Below are 22983 nucleotides of genomic sequence, written 5' to 3' on the forward strand. Positions count from 1 at the left end.
ATAGTTTAGGCATCTTGGAAATTGCATTCATTCTGTCAGGAGAGCAGGGTGATCATTACTAAACACCACGCATGGCCAAGGGAATTCTAGGACTTTGGGAAATCTGATTCAATAAACACAGTTTGAGGGTAAAGAGAATTATGAGAGTAATTTTCTCATCGTAATCAGTACAGTGTATTCTTAACAGCGGCCAGAGTTTCTAAAAGGAACGTGGAAATACTGCAGAGTGGAGTAAAAACACATAAATAATTTTAAAACCTGGAGCAAGGGGCTCATAAAGAAGGGATTTAGGATGTGGTAGGCTCAAAACTAAGTGCCTGGGGTTCGACTAGATGATTTTCCAAAAAATGAAAAGCACGCTACTGTTTTCTGTCTTCTTTGACTAGAGGAGATGAAAATTTTAATTTAAATTGTGGTGTAGATTTAGGTTACATTTGGGGCCATTTTATCAACTGGGAAACTGGGCAAGGATGCAGAGTGATCATCCCAAGATCTATGCAAATGAACCCTGACAGCTCTAGGTCGCCCTCCTCTGGATTCTTCATTTTAATAAACTGGAAATAACAAGCCTCCACACCAGTGTGGGTTTCAGCTCTCTTAAGGAGGTGAACCTGTATTCAGAACTTCAACATTGCAACCCTACCCCCGGGGAGGTTGTGCTGGCTAAAAGCTGGCAAGGGGGACCCTGCACAGCACCTATTGGCCTTGTCCACCTGCCACCAACTCTGGTCTGCTGACCTTCTCGCCACCTCTGGGCAACCTTGGTTCTGAATCAGGGTTTCTCCCTGGAAAAGTGAAAGGCAGGGTGTTCCAACATTTCCCATCACCTAACTACAAAAGTATGTTAAAAGCCTCTTTGTTCACACTCAGAAAGAACAGCCTAATTGAAAAACATAGGAGGGGCATTAAGTTTGGAATGAAACCCTCAGAAGCAATACCACAGTAATGCTAAACTTTCCAACACCTCTTCACCGCTTACTCATCAAGTTCTAGAACCTTCACAGAGGAACAGAGCATATAGGAAATGTGCACCTGACTGTCCTGTAAGAGCTCATGTACCAGGAAAAGGTAGTAAACCCAGATATGACAGAACCCCAAATTAAACCCCACATTTGGAAAGCACAGGTGCTCCTGGTGGGCCCTCAAACATTCACTGAATGAATGGACAAAAGTTCATGGGGAGGGTATCTGATTTTGAGGCAAGTGGTAATAAGTGACCTAATTCTTCTTAAACTGGCAGTTTGGGAAATTATTTTAGCAGATGTGAAGTGGGAGGCTACTAGGAAAAGGCACGATGCAAAATGTGGAAGATATGTTACAACAAAAATAACCGAGCAGAGGAAAATGGCAATGAATGACACCAGCTCAACAAGACGGAAAACCGTGCAGAAAACCATCCACTCGATCACTTTCTAACAGATGACTCTGCATTTGAATGACTTGCTAGAATTCAGGCTCTAGACCTGAACAGCTGTACTTCTAAGAATTTTAGACACTGCCCCACAACCTTGAAATCAGACAGCTCCTAAGCTTACATCTTCAAACCTCAAAAGAGAATCAGTCAGTTTAAAAAGAATTTATCAGAAAAAAAGAGAATATTTTCCCAAATGCTGTGTTTTCCATATGTTTCTAAATAGGCAGCTAATTGATATTGATTATAGTTTTCAAGACAATGACAAAGATTGGAGGGTGGAAGGGGAGTTTGAAAAGTGTCTGCTTCCAGATTTTTAAAAAATTTTTCTTAGTTAATTAATGCCACGTGCCAAAAAGATGACCTTTGAGTTTAACTCAAATAGAAGCATTAGGAAAATCATAGAAAGTAATAGCTGTTCTCCATGCCCTGCGCCATCAGAGGAGAAAAGGCGGGTAAAGGAGCTGGTGGGCAGCCTGCACACCATCCTTTCCCCACAGCGAGGAGAGGCTGAGTGACAGGACTGTCCTGGACGTGGAAGCTTTGACCTGCATCCAGGGAAAAGCTCTGCGCAAAGCCATCGGGAGATACAGGTGATGGCATCTGGGAGCAGAGTGGGCAGGAGAGGAACACAAAAGAAAGGCCACAGGTGAGGCAGAACTTTGGGGCCTGAAGAGGGCAGTCAATGCCCCAGTGGGGTCCTGAGGTTGCTCTAAAGTGACGGCCGGCCGCTGGCCAGGGAGCGGCCTGAGGACTGGGTCCTGAACGCCACTGGCCGCAGAAGTGTTTCCAAGCTCCCAGAGTGACGCCGGGCGCGCAGAATCCGGCTTAGGAAAGACAAGGGCTCCCTCGCGCGTCCACCGGAAAGCTCTTGGACGGACACAAGAAGCGACTGGTGCCCATAACATCCCATGTGGGGCCTCAGAGTTTTCTGGCAACAAAACCCACCCACAAAGGCTAAGAATCCCACTAGATCTCCTGGGAAAGCTAAATTTCTGTCATGGCAACTAATGGGAACTGAAAATAAGTTTGTTTAATTGTCTTTCGCACTGACTTTGATCCTGTTGTAAGCGTCTCGCCAGGCACTTTACAGACAAGCGTGCAGTCTCGGGGCTGTGTGAGGGGTGACAATAGGGTGTATAAGAGACGAGGAAAAACAGGAACGGAGCTAAAGGAACCAGGGCCTTCTTGCTCGGTTCTGCCTGGACCAAAGGACAGCAGGAAAATGAAAATCTACCTTCAGGATTGAAAAAGACGACAACAAAGGACCCATACTTTTCAGATAATAGTTTCTTCCATTTTATATTTTTTAGAGCAACCCGACACACAGTTCGCATGTGCGTAAGAGGCCCGCACAGACTGTTTCGCCAGTTGTGCAGAGGAGGGTGAAAGCGGGGAGCGCTGGAACCTGGGTGGGTTCGGGTTCCCGGCCTTCCCTCCTCGCCCGAGTCCTCGCCAGGAACTAAATGCGGTGCCCAGGGCAGTCTGTTCTGAGGGCAGGAGGACAGGGCAGAGCTGATAAAATCATACGGCAGGACCGAAGCAACAGCGTGAAAGCCAGCACCGCCCGTTCCGAGTCAGGAGGAGCCGGCCGAGCCTCGGCGCTGGCCTCATTAAATTAAACAGCGCGCTCTCGATTTCATTCTGGCTGCCTGCTCGGGACAGCCGAGTTTGTGAACAAGCACCGGTTTGTACCTGTGGACAGTTGGGGCTTCTTAGCTCAGGTACACAGAGGTCAGCGGGGAGCAGTGTGGGCCCCTGGAAGCAATGGGCACTGCCGACAAGGCTGACAGTGACAAAGCGTGTGGCCCGTTTTATAAACCACCCATTTTATAAACCACCTGCGAGCCTGAAGCGGTAGGCAACACATTTGTCATCAAAAACAGAAATATTTCATAGCTGCCAGCATCTCACATTGTAACTAGTTTCTCTCTTCTTGTTCCTGGCGCCCCACATGCAACTTCCGGCAGGGGATGGGCCCCAGGAACTGCATTGTCCCTTGGGGTCCCTTGAGCGGTGGGGTAGCATCTTCATCTACCTGTCAGGTGGGATATCTGGGGTCCTGAGGACGGCAGGGGCTTCTTGACCCTTCGCCTTAGACAGCGTGAGCGCTAACGCCTGCCTGCCAGGCCGGTGCCCCCTGGAGGCTGGCGCGGGAGCCTGCTCACCACCCTCCAGTGGCTGTCAGGAGGGAGGGAGCCCTGCCCACACCCACCTTCAGCAAAGACAAATTCTTTAAGTGACACAAAACATACCCAGGAGGAAAGACACTTTTCTAAGGAAAGATTTATAAACAGAGAGTGAAAACATTGTCCGTGTTTAGCATCTGACATGCTCACTGTTTCGAGTCAGAAGCGGCATCTAGGGCAACCCAGACCAGATTCCTCAAGGATCTACCTGTTTCACAGAAGCAGGAATGAATGCCACTCACTACCAAGAACCCACCTCTCTTCACTTTGGCCCAGCAAGCACCTTTCTTCACACAGCGGAGGGGCGGTTCCTTAAAGCTTCTCTCACATGGCTTGAAGTGAGAAGATCTCCTCCCCTTCCCTTAGGAGGTAGGGGACCTACACTGACAACTTTCCCTGGAAATCACTTACTCATTCCGTTCTCCTGCCTCCCCCATGTGGGTGATCACAACTGCTGGCAGGGTCGGTTTCATGAGCCCTTAGTCTGTCCTGCTTAGTGGCCTAGCAACTCCCTTAGAGAAGTGCAGGCTCTTGGCCCTCTGCCGTCAAGTCTGAGACAGTCAGAAGCAGATTTACCAGCCTGTCACACAGTAATTACACTAAGTACAAGGTCTATTAGTGGGCATCTTTTCCAGTGGCTGGGGCTCCATGAGGTCAGAGGTCGCTGGCACCAGGCTCCTGTCGCATCCACCCCAGTGTCTGGCGCACACGGAGCTCCATCTTTATTAGTGACTGAATGAAGGAGGCGGGAGAACAGAAACGGGAGCAGCGACCTTCCTTCCGTAAACTCCTCTAGGAAGGAGATTTTTATGTAAGTAGGTCATTTTTATCTGATCTCATGCTTTAAAAATATTCCCCTTAGCCCCCAATTAAGAAAATGAGTGATTGTTTCACTCCCAGCCACTTGTCCTTCGGAAGGTGCCCAGAGTCTGACGAAGTGAGTTGGAACCTGCGGACGCAGCTGCAGGCCCTCTATCAGTGCCATTCCACGGTCTGTAAAATTCCTCCGATAAGTGGACAGAGTATCTTTTCAGAACTTGTTGGTCAATAAGACAAGCCAGGAAAACCAAAATTGCTATAGATTATACATGCGAGGCCTTCGATGGAGCCTGGAGCACCAATCTGAACTGTCTACAGCCAGCCTCAAATCCCTCCCCCGCCTGTCTGTGCACAGAAGACAAAGCAGTCCCAGCAGCGTCTGGTTACAAGCTCAGCCGCTCTGAACCTGCAGACACCTTGGCACCTGGAATCGTGCAAATGACACAGAAAGCCTCCCAGCAGGAGCCCCTGGAGAAGTGGGTGGACTATACAAACACTTCCTTAGCTTGGATTCGCCCCCCACACAGCCCCCGGGAAAGGAGACGCAAAGATAAACGGGACAATCCCCGTCTGCAAGGAGCGCACGGGCTGGCTATAAGGAGATGAAATGTGGAGCTGGAGGGAGTTAGTCACACATATCTACACTCTATGCCTTTTGTGCTTTTCAGTTTAACAAAGCCTTTAACTCTCACCGCATCCTTGGGGAAGGTAAGAGGGGGATAGTTCTCATTTTCGGAAGAGAAAATTAACACCCAGAGAGGCCAAGTGGCAGCTCAGGTGCCAGAGAAGACAGAGCGGCAGAGCTGGAAGAAAGGCACAGGTCCCCAACCCTGGGCTGCTGCTCTTGCTAATCCGTAGGCATCTGGGAGAAACCAGCCTGGCCTCGTGGCTTCACTTTCAACATAAAAGGTAACAAGTGAAAAAGTCCAACAAAATGAGGAGAAACCGGGGCAGAATATATTAACAGGTAAAAAAATTTTAGAGTCAGGAAAAAAAACCCAAAACATTCTTTGGGGGGAGTTGAGTATAACATCTAAGGACATTTTATCTTTCTGGAGAACCTACACCTATACCTCAGCAACTTTTTTTTTAGAGAGAGAGTGGGGGGGTGGAGAGAGAGAAATATGGATGTGAGAGAGACACATAGATTGGCTGCATCCTGCACATGCCCCAACCAGGGCCGGGGACTGAACCTGCAACCAAGGTGCGTGCCCTTGATCAGGAATCACGAACCTGATACCTTCCAGTGCTCAGGCTGACACTCTAACCACTTAGCCACACCGGCTGCCAGATCTCAGTAACTTTTTATTTCTCCTGAATTAAGTTCAGGGTAGTATCTGCCAATATTAGTTACCTTTGGTAAGAAATGAGAAGTGAATTCACGCTATCTAATACTTTGTGGTAGACTCGATTCTCTAATTATTGGTGATGAGTCTACACCCTGCTGCTTTAGTGTGGCTTTTCTGTTTTCTGGAGATCAAGGTGGTGTTCCTGGCTAGTCTACCATGTGAGGAAAACTGCAATCGTTACCATGTTGGGCTGTATTTTTGAAATGAGTACAATTCCCTACTCATTCTTTTAAAAGCTACTAATTCAAAATAGTCAGGATGCCACAATAATGTTACATTCTTCCTTAAATGAACTCGACTGGCACAGAGTGGCTCAGATAATGAAAAATCCTCTTGTTCAAGCCCTTCATTTTTGTGATGTGAAAACTAAAGATAGCTAAGGTGAGGAGGGTTAATTGGCAAAGTCTGGTTATAGCCCAGGTTTTCGGACCAGCAGTCTCATCTCATAGCTAGACATCACCTTTAAGGGAGTAAATACCTTTAGATGAACTTGGATAAAGCTGAGTTTTCTTTCTTTGAGCATCAGAGTGGTCAGTGGTCAGCTTGCTCAGGGCCCATCGAGTCAGGGGGTGCACTCACACCTCTTGTGCACTCACTGGTTCAGGCTGTGTCCCCAGTCAGTGAGAGGAGGGCACACAGTGTGGCCCCGGGAACCCGAGCTGGAACCAGCTCTCTGTATCTGAGTGGTTGAACCAATCCATTACCAAGAGCCTTCTTTGACTTGCTCTAACTGCCCTCCGTGGAGCCCCACTGATGACCAGGAGGTCAAAAGCAAGTCAGTAAAGGGAAGAAGGGAAACCTGGACACTGAAGCCAGCAGAAGAAATGTCCATCCTGCATGTCATGTGGTCACACAGAGAGGGTGATGGAGGACTCACTGGGAGGAGGAAGGCGACAGGTGAACATGAGGAGGTTACACCAGGACAATCGGAAACCAAGGACAGATCCCCAAGTCCACTCACACATGCGGGCAGGGTAAGCAACAGACAAATGAGCGAATGGTAAGGGCTTCCTTTGGTACATCAGGGTCTAAATTTTATACAACAATCATGTCAGGAGAAAAGACTGAACAACCTGAACAATTTGTACCATCCACATATGCCCTGGGTGGAGGGAGGGTCTGAGGCTGCGACTCCCAGTGTGGCCCTCTAACTGGAAATGAAGACATGCTTTCCCACGTGGGAGCACATCTGAAGTAACAGCTGCAAAGCACCTGAACTGTCAAATCGGCAGCCAACACCTAGGATGCTTTTTTCCGTTAGAACTAAAGGCCACCGGGATACAATCTGAATAAAGAGGCCCTTTGTCTTCTCGCTAATCCATTGTCTATTCCAATGACTCGATGCCTCTCACCTAATACTGCCTTATCTGTATGTATGTATGTATAATGCAGCTATCAAATCAGAGGATAACACCTTATTGAAAATTGATTACAAGTGAGGGATTCAGTACACCAATCTCTTCCCAACTATGAATTCTCTTTACCAAGAACAAAATAGCCCCAGCATATTGTATTTTCCTTTGTGGTACTTTTCTAGCTATTGTCAGAGTTATGTGTGAGTTGTGAGGGATTCCTGTTTGAAATAATTGAAAAGGAGGCCACTGGGGATTGAGAAAGAAAAGTGGGCCACTAGGGGAAGGAAGGTTAGAATTTTTCTGAGGGAAGAGTGGGAAGAAAGGAGGGGAGCTGAGGCCAGGAAAACCTGGGCTAGACTTGTACCGTGACTGTGAGAGTCTCGGCGTGAAGTTGCACAGGCCAAGCTGAGGTGGGGAAGGAAACTGAGCAGCACCTGCTCAGCCTGGTCTACTGAAGCTCCTTGGCATTTCTGAAGCCACTGAGGTCAAGACTCTGAGTCAAAAAAACCACAAAAAACACAGAGAGGAATGAGATGGATGGTCAGATACAGAGAAATTTCATTATGTTTTATCTGCAATGAGCAAAAGGGATTTATAAGAAGCTCCTGAGATCACGGAGAAGAAAGACTCCTGAGATCACGGAGAAGAAAGACTAGACATTTCCAGTGAGCTAAGGATGGTTCTGGGAATTCGGTCACAGAGGATGAATTTTTATTTAAGAATGTGTGAGATGAAATTTTTACACCCTTTGTTTCATGGGCTACCTTTGCCGTTTTAATTTTAATTGCTTTTTAAGAATTTGTATGGGCTCACTGGTGGTGAGGCCCAGATCCCCCTTTTCCCAATTAGTGAACTCTTCTACCACAGGGACCTCAGGAGCCTGGCCCTCGAGAGTCCCTGCCTGATGGACCATCACTACAAGGACCGTATGGCAGACCCATGGCGGCCTCTGAGACGTGATGAAGTAAGACCTGGAACCCCCAGCCTTTTTTTCTTTTTCTCTACTCATTAGCTAGCTCACATTTTACACGTTTCACGTGTTCTGATCCAAGCCATTCAGGACCCCCTCCTCTCTCTCCAAAATTCTCCTTGCAGGGAGCCAGCCAGCCATAGTGCAGCACACCCCACCCCACCCCCATTATTTGGCAGTGGGCGAGAAAAGCACAGTGTATGCCTTGAACCAATGAGGCAAAGGAGGGGAGGCGTTGCTTTATTTTATGAAATGAGTATAAATTATATGAACTTGCAACTTGCACTGAAAATGCACAAATAGGTAACAAACAGGTGTCTTGTCCCTGTGACCCAATTTAAAAATGGAGTGCTGGGATCCAGAACACCAAAGAGCATGAGGCAAAAGGTCTCCTGAATCAGGCTGAGAAAACACTCCCCGAGTGTCTGGTACCAGGGTGTTCCTTACCTCCAGGGGGCACCTGCTGTTTACCTCCAGGGGGCACCTGAGTTTACCTCCAAGGAGCACCTGCTGTTTACCTCCAGGGATACCTGCTGTTTACCTCTAGTGGACACCACTGCAGCTGGCACAACTCCACTTACAGAGAGGCCCCTGTGAGCAGTGCTGCAGGGTGGCATAGTATAGTGGCTCTGCAGTGGCACTAGCATCCACAGGTCAGGTCATTTGTAGATCTGAAACAGTGGACGGTGGCAACATGCATGCGTTTGCCTTGATCTGCATGTGTGTCCTCTTATTTCTTCCCTTCCTACATTCCAGTTTCAAGGTTTCAAACTCGAACCCCGAAGAATCAGGAGGCATTGTGTATGTGTGATGACTTAAAACTTGTTGATTTAAAAAAAATTCTTGGAAATAATTAATGAGGCCACTGAGTTAATTACCTGTGCGTGCTTTGAGACCCAGTGACGGAGGACATTCAGCACTCGGTTGGTGGCTGTTCTACGGATAATAAACTCTTTGTCGCATATTCTGTCGGTGTTGTTAAATCCTGAGGAGGAAAAGAAACACAGGCATGTTCTAGTTAAAACCAGTCCCCAGGGACCTGGAAAAAGTCACTTAGTTTAGGACACTGGTTAATGAAACTCACAAATGACACATTTGGGCACAGAGGTGCAAATGGCTTCTGACTGTTGTGAACTCCACTTACTTACCTGTATACCCTCAGAAGTGAGTCCACCAGAGTGACAGGTGCAATTAAATGAGTAATTTGCACATATTTATTAAGGGTCACTGAGTAAAACTAAAGCTGGTCTAATGACACTTCCATTTCTGCCTGTCTTGTTCTATAATATAAAGCTGAGACATTTTAACTAATAAGTCAGCATTAGTTTATACCTTTGCCCCAAAGTGATTATATAACCACTAACATTTTCAATACTCGTAGATGGATGAGCCCATATCTTGACTTCCAGATGATACAGATACTTCACTGAGCACCCATATACTGAGAAGCAGTATTGCATAGGCGTTAAGAACATGAACATGCAGCCTGTCTGCATTAAATCCCTGTTCTCCTACCGTGCAAGTTATGTCACCTCTCTGGTGACCAGTTTCCTCATGTTGTGCGTGAGCTAATAAGTGCACCTACCTCAGAGACTTGTTGTGGAGATTAAGTTATTTAATACATGTTAAGCATTTACAATGGCACCTGAAGCAATAGTAAGAGCTCAATAAATATTATCTATTATTACAATTCAATATTGGTTCAGTGTCTTTTGAGCCTTCTCTGTGCTGGCCTATGTCTCCATCTTAGCTATCTTTTCACTCTCAAGAAACTATTTTAAAATTTTTCTACTATTTTAAAAGATTCTTTTTTCCAATCATAATTAACTGTCATTCATTAGTTATACATTTCCTTTAAAAATTAAATCAAGCCTTACATACCGTCACCGGGAAACTTCCTGAAAGCTATCTATACTCACTGATTCCATTTCCTCATCTCCTACTCCAAGCTTCCCACCCCACCTCACCACCACAACAGCTGCCATCAAATTCGCCAATAACCTCCATGTCCCTGTATCCAAGGGATATCTATCATCTCTCCATAGAAATCTCATCTAGTGATCACCTATAAGCAAATTACTCATATATTTACATCCCAGATCCCTTCTCTAAGCTCCGGATCCATATATCCAACTTCCTCTTGACATTTTCCTCTTAGATGTTTCGAACACCTCAAACTCAGTATGTCCAAAGGAATTCTGCCAAACCTTGTCCTCTCCCAGGGTTTCCTACCTCAGTAAAGGAGCACCACCAGCCATCCAGTTAGATAAGTTTGAAACTTTGGAATTGTTCTTGGCCCATCTCTCTGCTCCTTCCTGATAATTTTACCTGCTAAATAAATCTCAGACCTGCCCGTGCCTTCCTATCTACAAAGCCCAAACTGGAATTGAGCTACCAGCAGCTCGCCTCTGGTCTACTCCAGTAGTCTTCCCAAGGGGCTAACTGCCACTCTTGCCTCCTCAAATCTGTTCTTGGTGAAGACCACTTTCTTCTTCTTTTGATTCCCCAAATAAGCCCTTCTTTGGCTCAGGTGAACAAATCCCCCATTACACATCTCACAGCACCATGCAGCCCATCTACTTTCTGGCACATTTGCAACTTTTTTTTAACCTTTTTATGAGCGTGTCCATATTTTTCAGTGTTGAAGTTCTCCTCTTACTCAGGTCAACCTGAGACTTTTCTCTAAGTGTAATTAACTGTAACTACATGAAAAAACACATCCTTCTAGACAGAGGAAAAGAAGCTTAGCAGGTCCATCACTATTTGAGATGAAAATGGCAAAATCAGTCTCTTTCCTTTGCTTTCATCTTTCAAGGAAATCGGTACCTGTCAGCTGAATTGTTCTTATGGATTTTTAAAAAATATGTGCTCCTTAGACTCTCTCTCTTTTTTTAACAGGTGGTGAGGCAGACTTTATCCAGAACCATCCTGATAGTAAGGTGGGTCTAAGAAGAATGGCTGTGGGAACACGGGGTAGTCAACTTGGGGGGCCTTACCTGCAAACTTGCCTGAGCAGGTAATTAGGAGTTGGTGCTCTGTGAGGCCCGGGACCTTTCCGATACTCCCCGATGTGATTGTCCCATTTGTTAACTTGTGCATCAAGCAGAGGGAAGGGCAACCACTTGGACGGAAGAGAGTCTGGGCCCTAAAGGATGAATCTGCAGGTCCTGCCGTTTCCCATAGGGTCTGAGCTCTACCAGGGCTTGTGTGTCCTGCTAAAGATTTCCAAATTTATGCTGAGAGAGCTGGGGCAATGGGAGAGCTCTAAACTGGGGAATTACACTGCTGGTCATCCTTGCTAGGAGGCCACCAGACTCCCTTCTGACTAAGAATCCCTATTTGAGAAGGATACTCAGGTGAGACTCCAGGAATGCATCCTGAAGTTCCCTGGGTCTGTGAACTCCTTCCAGCAGTTTGTGGATGGAGAAAGGCAGCCCTGGGTTCTGAGCCCGAAGAGAGCCAAGGGCCCCATTTCTCAGGTTTGATGCCAGGTTAAGCGTATTGTTTCGTGGCACACAGTAGAGGTGGGCAGGCCCACTCCGCCCCACAGGTGAGGATGGGAATTTTGAGGGGTCAAGTACTTTCTCAGGGTGCTAAGCAAGTGGGCAGAGAGTCAGGCCATTGGACTATGGGTTCCAAAGCATATAATCAGCCATGCCCACACCCACTGTGTTCTCCCATCGCCAATACGGTGCAGGTGGGCCTACCAGGCCAACCACTCAGCTCATGGCTCAACCTGATGCCTTGCCGCAGGGTGTCCTCAGAACTCTGCTTTGATTTGTCTTTTTTTCCTCTCTCTCTCTTTTTAAAAAAATGCTTTTATTTATTTCAGAGAGAGGAAGGGAGAGGGAGAGAGAAGCATCGACTGGCTGCCTCCTGCACGCCCCCACTGGGGATCTAGCCTGCAACCTGGGCATGTGCCCCAACCAGAAATCGAACCAGCAACCTCCTGGTGCAGGGGACAGTGCTCAACCAACTGAGCTGCACCAGCTGGGCTCTGCTTAGATTCTTAAAGGAACGATTTTATACTGAGTTTAAAATAAAACTTATTGAAAACCTTTGTGTTTCTTCTTTTAATTCTCACAATTCCATAAAACATAGTTCTTGCTTTTACAGCTGAGAAAACAGGCTCAGAAAAATTCTACAATCACCTAAGGTCACAGAAAGTAAAAGCAGAGCCAGGACTCATGTCCAGATTGCCCAGTTCTAACATCCAGGCTCTTCCACTTCCACACACTCCCAAGAGGCGGGGCGCAGGGAGTGCAGTCGCCCCTGTTTGTCGCTGTGCAATTCTCAGCCCTCGCATCCCTGTCATCAGGCCTTACGCTGGCGGAGAAATCTAACAAGAACACACTGCCCATACGAGGGCCACGGCGACTTCTGCCAAAGCGGAGGGGGCGACTGAAGAGTTGGTGAGAAGAAAGTAGAGTAAGCAAGTTAAATGACCTTTCAAGAAAATTGCTGAGGCAAGAAGGAAACAAATAGGCTAGAAATAGAGGTGGCAAAGGTCTGTGGGAGACAACAACTTGAACCAGTTTGAAAACTAAAATATAGCAATCCGTTTAAAAAACCAAATGTCTAATTCTCTCGGTCAGAGTTTCCTGAGAGCAAAACCAGTCGTAACCTAAAGAGGCATTGGAAATTAGAGAATGCTCTAGAAATGGGTTAAAATGAAGACCACCAAAAACCAACAAAAAATCTCAAAACACCAACAAACTTTAAATTTCCTGCTCAACTTCATAACCAACCATGGGAAAAAGGGTGAAAGGTTTTTCAGTACATGAGTTTGAATTCCCTGAAGGCAGCTCCCCACCTCTTCTGAGTAAGATGCGACTCAGCTACCCAAATCCTTGCCATTAGGTAAGTTTTCCTCACAAACTAAAATAATAATAATTTTTAAATCCTGCTATATCTGTTTTGACAGAATCCTCCACACATCTAGAAATGCTTTCCCGTGGGGGTGGGGGAATGACAGTGTCTTCTCCAGGAGGGTGTGTAAGAAGTTGAGAATGAGCCCACACCTGTGGATCAGGTGCTGGGGGTGGGGTGGGGGATGGCCACAAAATTATTGAAGATATTCTGAAGAAATGAAAGCAAAGACTTTTACAGATGGTTGGGGAGAGGTTATGAAAACAGACCCTCAGTTGTTAACATTCAAGAATTTATACAAAGCCTTTTTAACATATAAAAATGCTAGATTTAACCATTTAAAAATGAAACATACCTTGGAAGGGAGGGTAGAAGCCACAAAACACAAAATTTGAGTAGACACAAAATATTTATTGAACACCTTTGTGCCAATAATTTTTGTAGGAGCCAGGGTACAGCTGTGGACAAGGAAAATTAATTAGCTGCTCACAGGAACTGGCCTTCTACTGGGGGAGTCAAACAATAAAAGATATAATGTAGTGCTATTAATATCTCCACATAGATACATAGGGTAAATTCGGACATTGAAAAGAGCTATGTGGAGGGCACATGGGCTAATGTGAGAGAGCACAGTCAGAGGCTGGGTGAGGAGGGCCTCTCTGAGCAGAGATGGGACCTGAATGTGGAAAAGACACGGTTATCTGAAGATCTGCAGGAAGAGTGCTTCAGCAGGACAGTGAATGAAAAGGCCCCGAGACAGCTCAGCATGACTGAGGGACAGAAAGCAGCCCAGTGTGGCTGGAGCCCAGCGAAAATGGGGCCAGGAGGTGAGCAAGATCACCAAGTATCTTTCAAGCCAAGTTAAAGAGCTGCATTATTTTTCTTTCTCTCTCTTTTTCTGCATCACTGGTTTATTATAAAAGGAATGGCCAAATGGAAGAGATGCATAGGGCAAGGGGTGGGGAAAGGTGTATGGAGCTTCCACACCCCCCAGGCCCACCACTCACCCCAAATCTTCACGTGCTCACTTCATTCACCAACCCAGAAGCTCTAAAGAACTGGATTTATTCTCTGGTATTCGGGGGCCACCAGAGGGTTTTGTGCGAGGGAATCATATAAACTGACTTACATTTGGAAAGGATATTCTGGCTGACTTGTGTAGTGAGGACCAGATGGACAAAAGTGGACCACGTATGAGGCAGTAACCCAGCTGATCCAGGTGAGGCCGGTTTGGACAAAGGTTGTGGCAGGAGTGATGGGAATTGTTCAAAACAGAGGGGGTAAGGCTTGCTGATGGACCAGATGTGGAGGTCTGTATTGAATTGAATAGTGTCCCCCAAAATTCATGTCACTCAGAACCTGTCAATGTTACTTTATTTGGAAATAGGGTCTTTGCAAATGTAAACAAGTTAAGATGGCAAACTGGATTAAGGTGGACCTTAAATCCAATCACTTGTTATAAGATGTGTGGTCATAAGAAGAGGGGAATTCAGACACAGACACAGATACAAACACTTGGAGGGAAGAGGCCATGTGGTAACAGAGGCAGAGATTTGAGATCTGAAGTCATAAAGTGAGTTCAGGCGGCCAGCTCTGGGGGTCTCTCTAGAGCAGGGCTCCACTCTGTCTGATACCAAGTCTGTCAGGTCCTGCCAATGTTCCATTATTGTGCCGGTTGCTCCCTGCTCTGTGTTTTGATCGCACCATCAGAACTTGCCAGGCTGGCTCCTGCTTTCCCTCCAGTGCCCGGAGGCGGAGGCTCGGGATGCAGGTCTTCGTGCCTGCAGCTGCTCTGCAGCCTTTCATTGTAAGTTCTGTATCTGCTCTGGAACTACAGAAGTGCAGCGAGGAGAATATCCCTGTCATCGGATTGTGCACTGAAACATGCAGTTTAAAGACTCTCCAAAATGTCAGGCTGACTGTGAGCAGCTCACTGTACAGTTCTACTCCAGGGAATTAGTTTAACAGTGTTGACTAATCAATGATTCACCCCTGGTCCCTTATGCTGACAGCCTGGGGTCCATCCTCATCCTCGGAGGGTAACGTCAAACAACTCACAGTGCTGCAAACAGCACAGCACGGTGCACGCTGCAGAGCATCCCATGCCTTCCTCTCAGCACCTCTCCGTGACACCTGTGACTTGAAGATTGCAGTTTCCTCATGAGGGCAATCAAGAGACACCTTAAGTCCCTCTTTCTTCAAAGTCTCTCTGCAATTCCACCCTCCCTCTTCCTTCATGCCTGGAGAGAGCAGCAAGATGTGATAGAAGAAATAGTGGACTTGGGACTGTTTAATGGGCTTATCTCATTGAATGACCTTGGAAAAGTCCCTTCATCTCTCAGGGTCTATCAGTTTCCTCTTTGGTAAAAGGTACCTATCTAGATGCCTCTAAAGTCCCTTCTTCAGTGCTTCCTTGGACAAAGCTCACGTCTCCCACTGTGTGTCTAACACCCTCGCTTCCCTGGCATCATCAGTCACCTGCCTCCCATCCCTTCTCCCACCCTGCCTCTGACACCTCAGTCTCCATGAATCGCTCCCCTCTGATTACAAAGGCCTTCCTCAGGTTGCCACTCCCTCACCTGTGGCCGCAGAGGCTGTGTCTTTCTTGCTTGTCATACTCTAGGGATCCTTAGAGTATTTGTAAGCAGGCAGTGTCAGCTTGCCCAGTGGGCTGGGTGCTTCTTGGGGTAGTTGAGTGACACCAATTCCACACATCTGATTGCATCCATGAGTTTACATAAGGCCCCCTGAGTGGAAATAGACCACAACTCAATGACACTGAGATGCAGCAGGTGGCTTGTGTGGCACAGACAAAATCAGCTCGGACTGTAGGAAGGGTGATGGAGGCCCTTAAGACTCAAGTCACCGGAAGCAAAGAAGAGGCTGAACTGGTGTCCTGGAGTAAGTCCCGGGGCTTAGGGAAAGGGAAGCCACTGGTCCAGTCAAGTTAGCAGAGCTCTGTACCAGCTCCAGGGGTGGCTGTTAAGAGAGCAGCCTTCACAGGAGCATCTCCGTGGACTGGCCAAAGCTTCTGCATTAGCAGCAGAGGCACCTGGGACCAGCAGGTGGGGTTTGATGTACTTAGGACATGACATCTGCCTCAGGGAGCACTAGCAGGCAATAAGGACAGGGAAAACTGCACTGGGAATTCTTGGAAATATTCCCAAAGAATTCTTTGAAAGATGGACTTTCCAGTGATGATACATATTGGATGCAGGATGGGAGAAGCAGTTCTCACATTATTGAAATCCACATATTAGAAGAAACTGGGCCCTGCCTTGAGGTCCCCCGCTCTAGGCCTGAACCACTGGGTTAGGCTTACATTTCCCTTCACGCAAAGGGTCTTACACACAGTGGGGACTCAGTCAATCTGTTCAATTGTTTTTATTTTTTAAAATCCAAGATTGTTTATTCATTTTATTATTTGTGGATAAATATACCAATACAGGCTGGTTCCGTTTATTGGAACACTTTGGTATTTCCTGAGTCAGGAGGTTCCTGAAGCTCCCAGCCTTGGAATTTATCACAATTCCCCTCCCATCCCACCCTCCCCAGGGTCTATAACCACAAGACTTGAGGTATCATTAAAGTGCTTTCAGTTTAGTAACTGAGGACTGAGAAGAGAGGCTTGTACACGTTTGTGGAAACTTCAGCCTCAGGAAACCATCCTGCACAAGGTAAGACCCTCCACCCTGGCTGGGGATGGGCTCCGCCTGTCTTGTGTGTATCCAGAGAGTATTTCAGATAAAGTCCATTTGTATCATTTCAGTGGAAGATGGCTGGTCAATGCTCAATGCTGAAACTTTCAAATAGTCTACTAACAATTCTTAAAATGCGTTTCAGAGCTTCTAAGTTACTCTTTGTCCTACCCAGACACCTTCATGTCATCTACATAGGACTTCAATTCCCATATAGGAATTTCATCTTCCTTCCCTCCAGAATCCATAATGTGCTGATCAGGCCAACACTTACTACTTGGCAGGCAACTGCCAGAAGGTAGCAGAAGCTCCCAAGAATTCCATTCCCTAAGTCTGTGTTACTGTCACTATTCATCAGGGGAGATATGCAAAGTCCTTTTTCAAAACCACAAATTCTGAAAGTATTTTCTATTTAACTTCCCAAGAAATGATTCAACAGTCTAGAAATGATCTAACAGTCTACCAGATACTTTTACAAATATATTTTCTACCAAACTAGGCCAAAGTATTTGTTTAATGTAAATATGAATTCATGAACCATATTGGTTCCTAACTTTTATGAAGGTTGACCTATTTTTTCATTAAACTTTGCCCGATTTTAAGGGCAGAGACCTTAATTCACACAGTGAGTAAGTGTTGTGTGAAGTCATGTTGGTTAGAAAAATAATTTTCCAAAAGTAAACTAACTTCTTGCACTTGAGGTTCTACTGAAAGACTGTCAAGTATACTAACCCCATGGAGCAAATGTGCACGGTGCTGAGAAGTGCTCTGTCTTGAAGAAATGGAGATGGCCTTGGTGTGCCTCTCTCAATTCAAGCCAGCAACTCTATCTTACTTTTCAGAGGTAAGAGGCCTCTGGGTTAAAAGGCCTAGGAAATATACTACAGTGAAAGCATCATTCTAAGAGTTAAAACATTATCATTGTTATTATTTATAGATAATATTCACTCAGTGCTTACTTATACCAGGGACCAAACTCGTTTAACCTTTACAGCAATCCTTTAAGTCAGAGCTATCCCATTTTATAGCAAATAATAATGATATAACAGCAATCACTTATAGTGTTTATCATATGCAAGTACTGTCCTAACACTGGACACAAATCAACTTATTTAACCCCCACAATGACCTCATGAGTAGCAGAGTTTTTGCAGTGCACAATGTCACCAGGTACATTCACATCAACTACACATGTGACCACAGCAGTCACAGGTCCTAATTTCCCCATTTTATAAGACTTCCAGAATGAGTAAACACCTCCTGGTGCAGTTGGGCAGCTTAGCGCTCTAATTACACAGCATTACAAGCTGGGACACACATCACATCTGTACTTTCCTCAGGTCAGAAGGAAAAAAAGCACCATTTAATCTAAGCACAAGACTTGATGTACACACACAGGCACAGAAACTGGGGTCCCACAAGAGCCCTCTAATGGCATGTTTCTTGTGTAGCTAGATCACATATTGCACAAAATTTGTTCTGCCTAAAGATATTTTAAATTAGTGAGTTCGGAGATCAACAGAGATGCATTTAATTTTGTGACATCACTTTATGTGCCCATTTGACTATTTCATTTCTGCATGTTCTTCCAATATAGTCATATCTGTATTAAACTGAGATGGTTAAAAATGCACAATTTCTTTTATAAGCATAACTGATTACATGTAAAAGACGAAGATGGAGAGGGGCTCCTTCCTGTACTTTGAGCTGAAGGGTTCAAAAGCTAAAAATCATTACTCCTGCCTCTCAGGTTCAGAATGCATATTAGAGCTTCTGCTCAGGGCCTGGAAGGTGAAAGTGAGATGAAGGCCATTTGCCACTGCAGTGGCCATTTCTACAGTGCAGTGTCCCAGCCCACAGAGGGAGTGCAGTGTCCCAGCCACAGAGGCAGCGCAGTGTCCCAGCCACAGAGGCAGCGCAGTGTCCCAGCCACAGAGGCAGCGCAGTGTCCCAGCCACAGAGGCAGTGCAGTGTCCCAGCCACAGGGGGAGTGCAGTGTCCCAGCCACAGGGGCAGCGCAGTGTCCCACCCCACAGAGGCAGCGCAGTGTCCCAGCCACAGAGGCAGCGCAGTGTCCCACCCCACAGAGGCAGCGCAGTGTCCCAGCCACAGAGGCAGCGCAGTGTCCCAGCCACAGAGGCAGCGCAGTGTCCCAGCCACAGAGGCAGTGCAGTGTCCCAGCCACAGGGGGAGTGCAGTGTCCCAGCCACAGAGGCAGCGCAGTGTCCCAGCCACAGAGGCAGCGCAGTGTCCCAGCCACAGAGGCAGCGCAGTGTCCCACCCCACAGAGGCAGCGCAGTGTCCCAGCCACAGAGGCAGCGCAGTGTCCCACCCCACAGAGGCAGCGCAGTGTCCCACCCCACAGAGGCAGCGCAGTGTCCCAGCCACAGAGGCAGTGCAGTGTCCCAGCCACAGGGGGAGCGCAGTGTCCCAGCCACAGAGGCAGCGCAGTGTCCCACCCCACAGAGGCAGCGCAGTGTCCCAGCCACAGAGGCAGCGCAGTGTCCCAGCCACAGAGGCAGCGCAGTGTCCCAGCCACAGAGGGAGCGCAGTGTCCCAGCCACAGAGGGAGCGCAGTGTCCCAGCCACAGAGGCAGCGCAGTGTCCCAGCCACAGAGGCAGCGCAGTGTCCCAGCCACAGAGGGAGTGCAGTGTCCCAGCCACAGAGGCAGCGCAGTGTCCCAGCCACAGAGGCAGCGCAGTGTCCCAGCCACAGAGGCAGAGCAGTGTCCCAGCCACAGAGGGAGTGCAGTGTCCCAGCCACAGAGGGAGTGCAGTGTCCCAGCCACAGAGGCAGCGCAGTGTCCCAGCCACAGAGGCAGCGCAGTGTCCCAGCCACAGAGGCAGAGCAGTGTCCCAGCCACAGAGGCAGCGCAGTGTCCCACCCCACAGAGGCAGCGCAGTGTCCCAGCCACAGAGGCAGCGCAGTGTCCCAGCCACAGAGGCAGCGCAGTGTCCCAGCCACAGAGGGAGCGCAGTGTCCCAGCCACAGAGGGAGTGCAGTGTCCCAGCCACAGAGGCAGCGCAGTGTCCCAGCCACAGAGGCAGCGCAGTGTCCCAGCCACAGAGGGAGTGCAGTGTCCCAGCCACAGAGGGAGTGCAGTGTCCCAGCCACAGAGGCAGCGCAGTGTCCCAGCCACAGAGGGAGTGCAGTGTCCCAGCCACAGAGGCAGCGCAGTGTCCCAGCCACAGAGGCAGCGCAGTGTCCCAGCCACAGAGGGAGTGCAGTGTCCCAGCCACAGAGGCAGCGCAGTGTCCCAGCCACAGAGGCAGCGCAGTGTCCCAGCCACAGAGGGAGTGCAGTGTCCCAGCCACAGAGGGAGTGCAGTGTCCCAGCCACAGAGGCAGCGCAGTGTCCCAGCCACAGAGGCAGCGCAGTGTCCCAGCCACAGAGGCAGCGCAGTGTCCCAGCCACAGAGGCAGCGCAGTGTCCCAGCCACAGAGGGAGCGCAGTGTCCCAGCCACAGAGGGAGCGCAGTGTCCCACCCCACAGAGGCAGCGCAGTGTCCCAGCCACAGAGGCAGCGCAGTGTCCCACCCCACAGAGGCAGCGCAGTGTCCCAGCCACAGAGGCAGCGCAGTGTCCCAGCCACAGAGGCAGCGCAGTGTCCCAGCCACAGAGGCAGTGCAGTGTCCCACCCCACAGAGGCAGCGCAGTGTCCCAGCCACAGAGGCAGCGCAGTGTCCCAGCCACAGAGGCAGCGCAGTGTCCCAGCCACAGAGGCAGCGCAGTGTCCCAGCCACAGAGGCAGCGCAGTGTCCCAGCCACAGAGGCAGCGCAGTGTCCCAGCCACAGAGGCAGCGCAGTGTCCCAGCCACAGAGGCAGTGCAGTGTCCCAGCCACAGAGGCAGTGCAGTGTCCCAGCCACAGAGGCAGTGCAGTGTCCCAGCCACAGAGGCAGCGCAGTGTCCTGGTCGCCGACGCAGGAAGTGAATGTCTTCTTAGGCGGCATTTTCCTCAGTCATCTCCTACTGTGCCCCACCCAGGACAGCAGAGGCAGCAGGCCCCTGGAGGGTCAGTTCTGCCTGGTGCCTCAGAAGTGATTCCTGGGAGCCTAGCCTCAAGCCAATGTACCCAAGTCCCTATAATAAATCTCTTAAATCTCTTCCCAACAAAAATAGCTACTGTGTTCTCCTCAACCAAGCTTTTATAGATAGCAGACGGCAAGTGCCCAATGTCAGATGTCCAGGAATTAGCTCATGATGCCCAATATTTGCAATTAGAAGCCAGGAGCTCCATTTCCCATCATATGTTAGAGGCCCATGAGGGAGACGGCGCCTGAGCAAGCCTCGGCATTCCGTTAAAACAGCACCTTCCACACTCAGAGACACTGCACCTGCAGGCTCTTTGGTTTTGCTGAGCTGAAGCTGGCCTTCTAGCAAACCTGCCTAATTCCTACGTAAATATGCATGCTGACCACACTTGCTTTCCACCTCTGCCCCTCACTAAGGGGGGGAGGGGGAGAAAGGAAGGAAGAAAAGAAAAAAGAAACCCCAGTAGACAGTAGAGGTAAGGGGATTTCACAAAGAAGTTTCTCTCTCACCCTGAGGACAGTCCTGGGTGAATCAGGCCCTCTTAGCACCTGATCAGAAGGCAGTCAGACTGTGAGAGTTTTTAAAAGCTTGTCTCTATGTTTGCCTGCCAGAACCTGAGCTCATTTAGATGAAAACCAAACCACTGCAAAAGATCGTTCTATAGATTCAGAGTAAAAGGTTGACTAACAAGTGGAACTATTAAATGTAAAATGATAATCCATACAGGGCTGACATACTGACAATGACTTAATTGGTGCCAATAATGTTCCTAGTAATACCTTCATTATGAGGATTTAAAGCATCAAGCCATTTGCACACAATTCATATACAGGAATCTTTGTACACAAGGTCGAGAGGCTACACTGGGGACAAAACAATTTTCATATTTTGCCTGAGAGATCCTCTCCAGCTGGATAATGCTCAGTGAGCTCGGCCAGTATTGTAAAAGCCCGCGACTGGTAAACAGCATGTCCTCCTGAGGGGATCCACGTTCACCTCTGGCCCTGAAGACTCTAAGACCCAGCTCTTACTCTCAGGTCCAAGAGCAAGGATTTAACAGCATCCCAATCGTACAGTGAGGTCATTCATTGGAGCTTATTCCCTAACACCATCCCAGAGACAAGACTGTTTTCTTCCATGACCACACCTAGGAAATGCTCTCTGACGAGGGAAATAAAACCAAATCACCAGACCAGCACACCAGCCATCACGTATGATCACTTCTGTCACCAGCAAGGTGATTTTTAGTTCTCTGCAAGCTTGCCTATGTATCAGAAATGCCATTGGTTCTATACTTTACTAACTTGCTCTTTTGGTAAGATGCAGTGGACAGTTAGGCACTGATCCCAAGACAGAACCTGAGTTGAGTCCTTGAACCATCTCAGATTCTGATCACATGATGGAGATGCAATGATCACAGCGGACAACTGGCACACATCACTGCCCTCTTCTTAGAATGATCTTCAAAAGGCACAAACGAGTTAATTCAGCATCAGATGAATTAACCATCTCTAGTCCAGGTTAGCTATTATATGAACTTTTTCTTTTTTTTTAAATATACCTTTATTGATTTCAGAGAGAGGAAGGGAGAGGGAGAGAGAGAGAGATAGAAACATCAATGATGAGAAAGTCATTGATCAGTTGCCTCCTGCACGCCCCCGACTGGGGATCGAGCCCGCAACCCGGGCATGTGCCCTGACCGGGAATCAAACTGCGATCTCCTGGATCCTAGGTCAATGCTCAACCGCTGAGCCACGCCCGGCGGGCGATATTACATGAACTTTTAAAGAAGGCAGGAAGAAAATACATACAATGAAAAGCTCCATTATTACCCACCTTCAAAACCACAGTCCCTGACATTTGGTTCCAGATACTGTGGCACTGATGATGCTAGAAAGCTCCCTTCAGAGTCTGACTAAGGTTTTCCTTATCAGATCCGTGGGACGGAGTCCAAATAAAGAACTCACCTAACTCAGATCAACCTTAGCTCTAGAGGGGGGAGGTCAAAGTTACAGGCATCTCTAAAACTCGAAGCCCTGCTCGTAGCTTGAACACTAGAGTCACTAATAAAATACGCTTTTCACTGAAGATAAAAGTAATAATATAAGGATGAGATGGGTAAGCCAGCAAAACAACAGAAAAAAAAATAAATGAAAGTACATATAATTTTAACAGGTAACTAAGATACAACTTACCTACCATGAAATTCACCCATTTTCGTGTATAATCACTAATACTTAATTTACAGGGCTGTGCAATCATAACCACCATCCAATTACAGAACATTTC

The 22983-nt window shown here is 47.8% G+C and overlaps 1 protein-coding gene across 2 annotated transcripts in view; it reads right to left on the reverse strand.

Annotated features, from left to right (window-relative positions):
• RASGRF2 (Ras protein specific guanine nucleotide releasing factor 2) overlaps positions 1–22983 on the reverse strand; it is a gene marked incomplete at its 5' end in the record, with an annotated part of 164424 nt that overhangs the window by 21978 nt on the left and 119463 nt on the right. For both annotated transcript variants that reach the window (XM_081132240.1, XM_081132239.1), the window contains one exon: positions 8972–9078. In XM_081132240.1, the coding sequence (XP_080988366.1) occupies positions 8972–9078 (107 nt within the window). The remainder of the gene's footprint in view (positions 1–8971; positions 9079–22983) is intronic.

Source organism: Miniopterus schreibersii, assembly GCF_964146895.1.
Source record: "Miniopterus schreibersii genome assembly, chromosome: 3".
Classification (NCBI taxonomy): domain Eukaryota; kingdom Metazoa; phylum Chordata; class Mammalia; order Chiroptera; family Miniopteridae; genus Miniopterus; species Miniopterus schreibersii.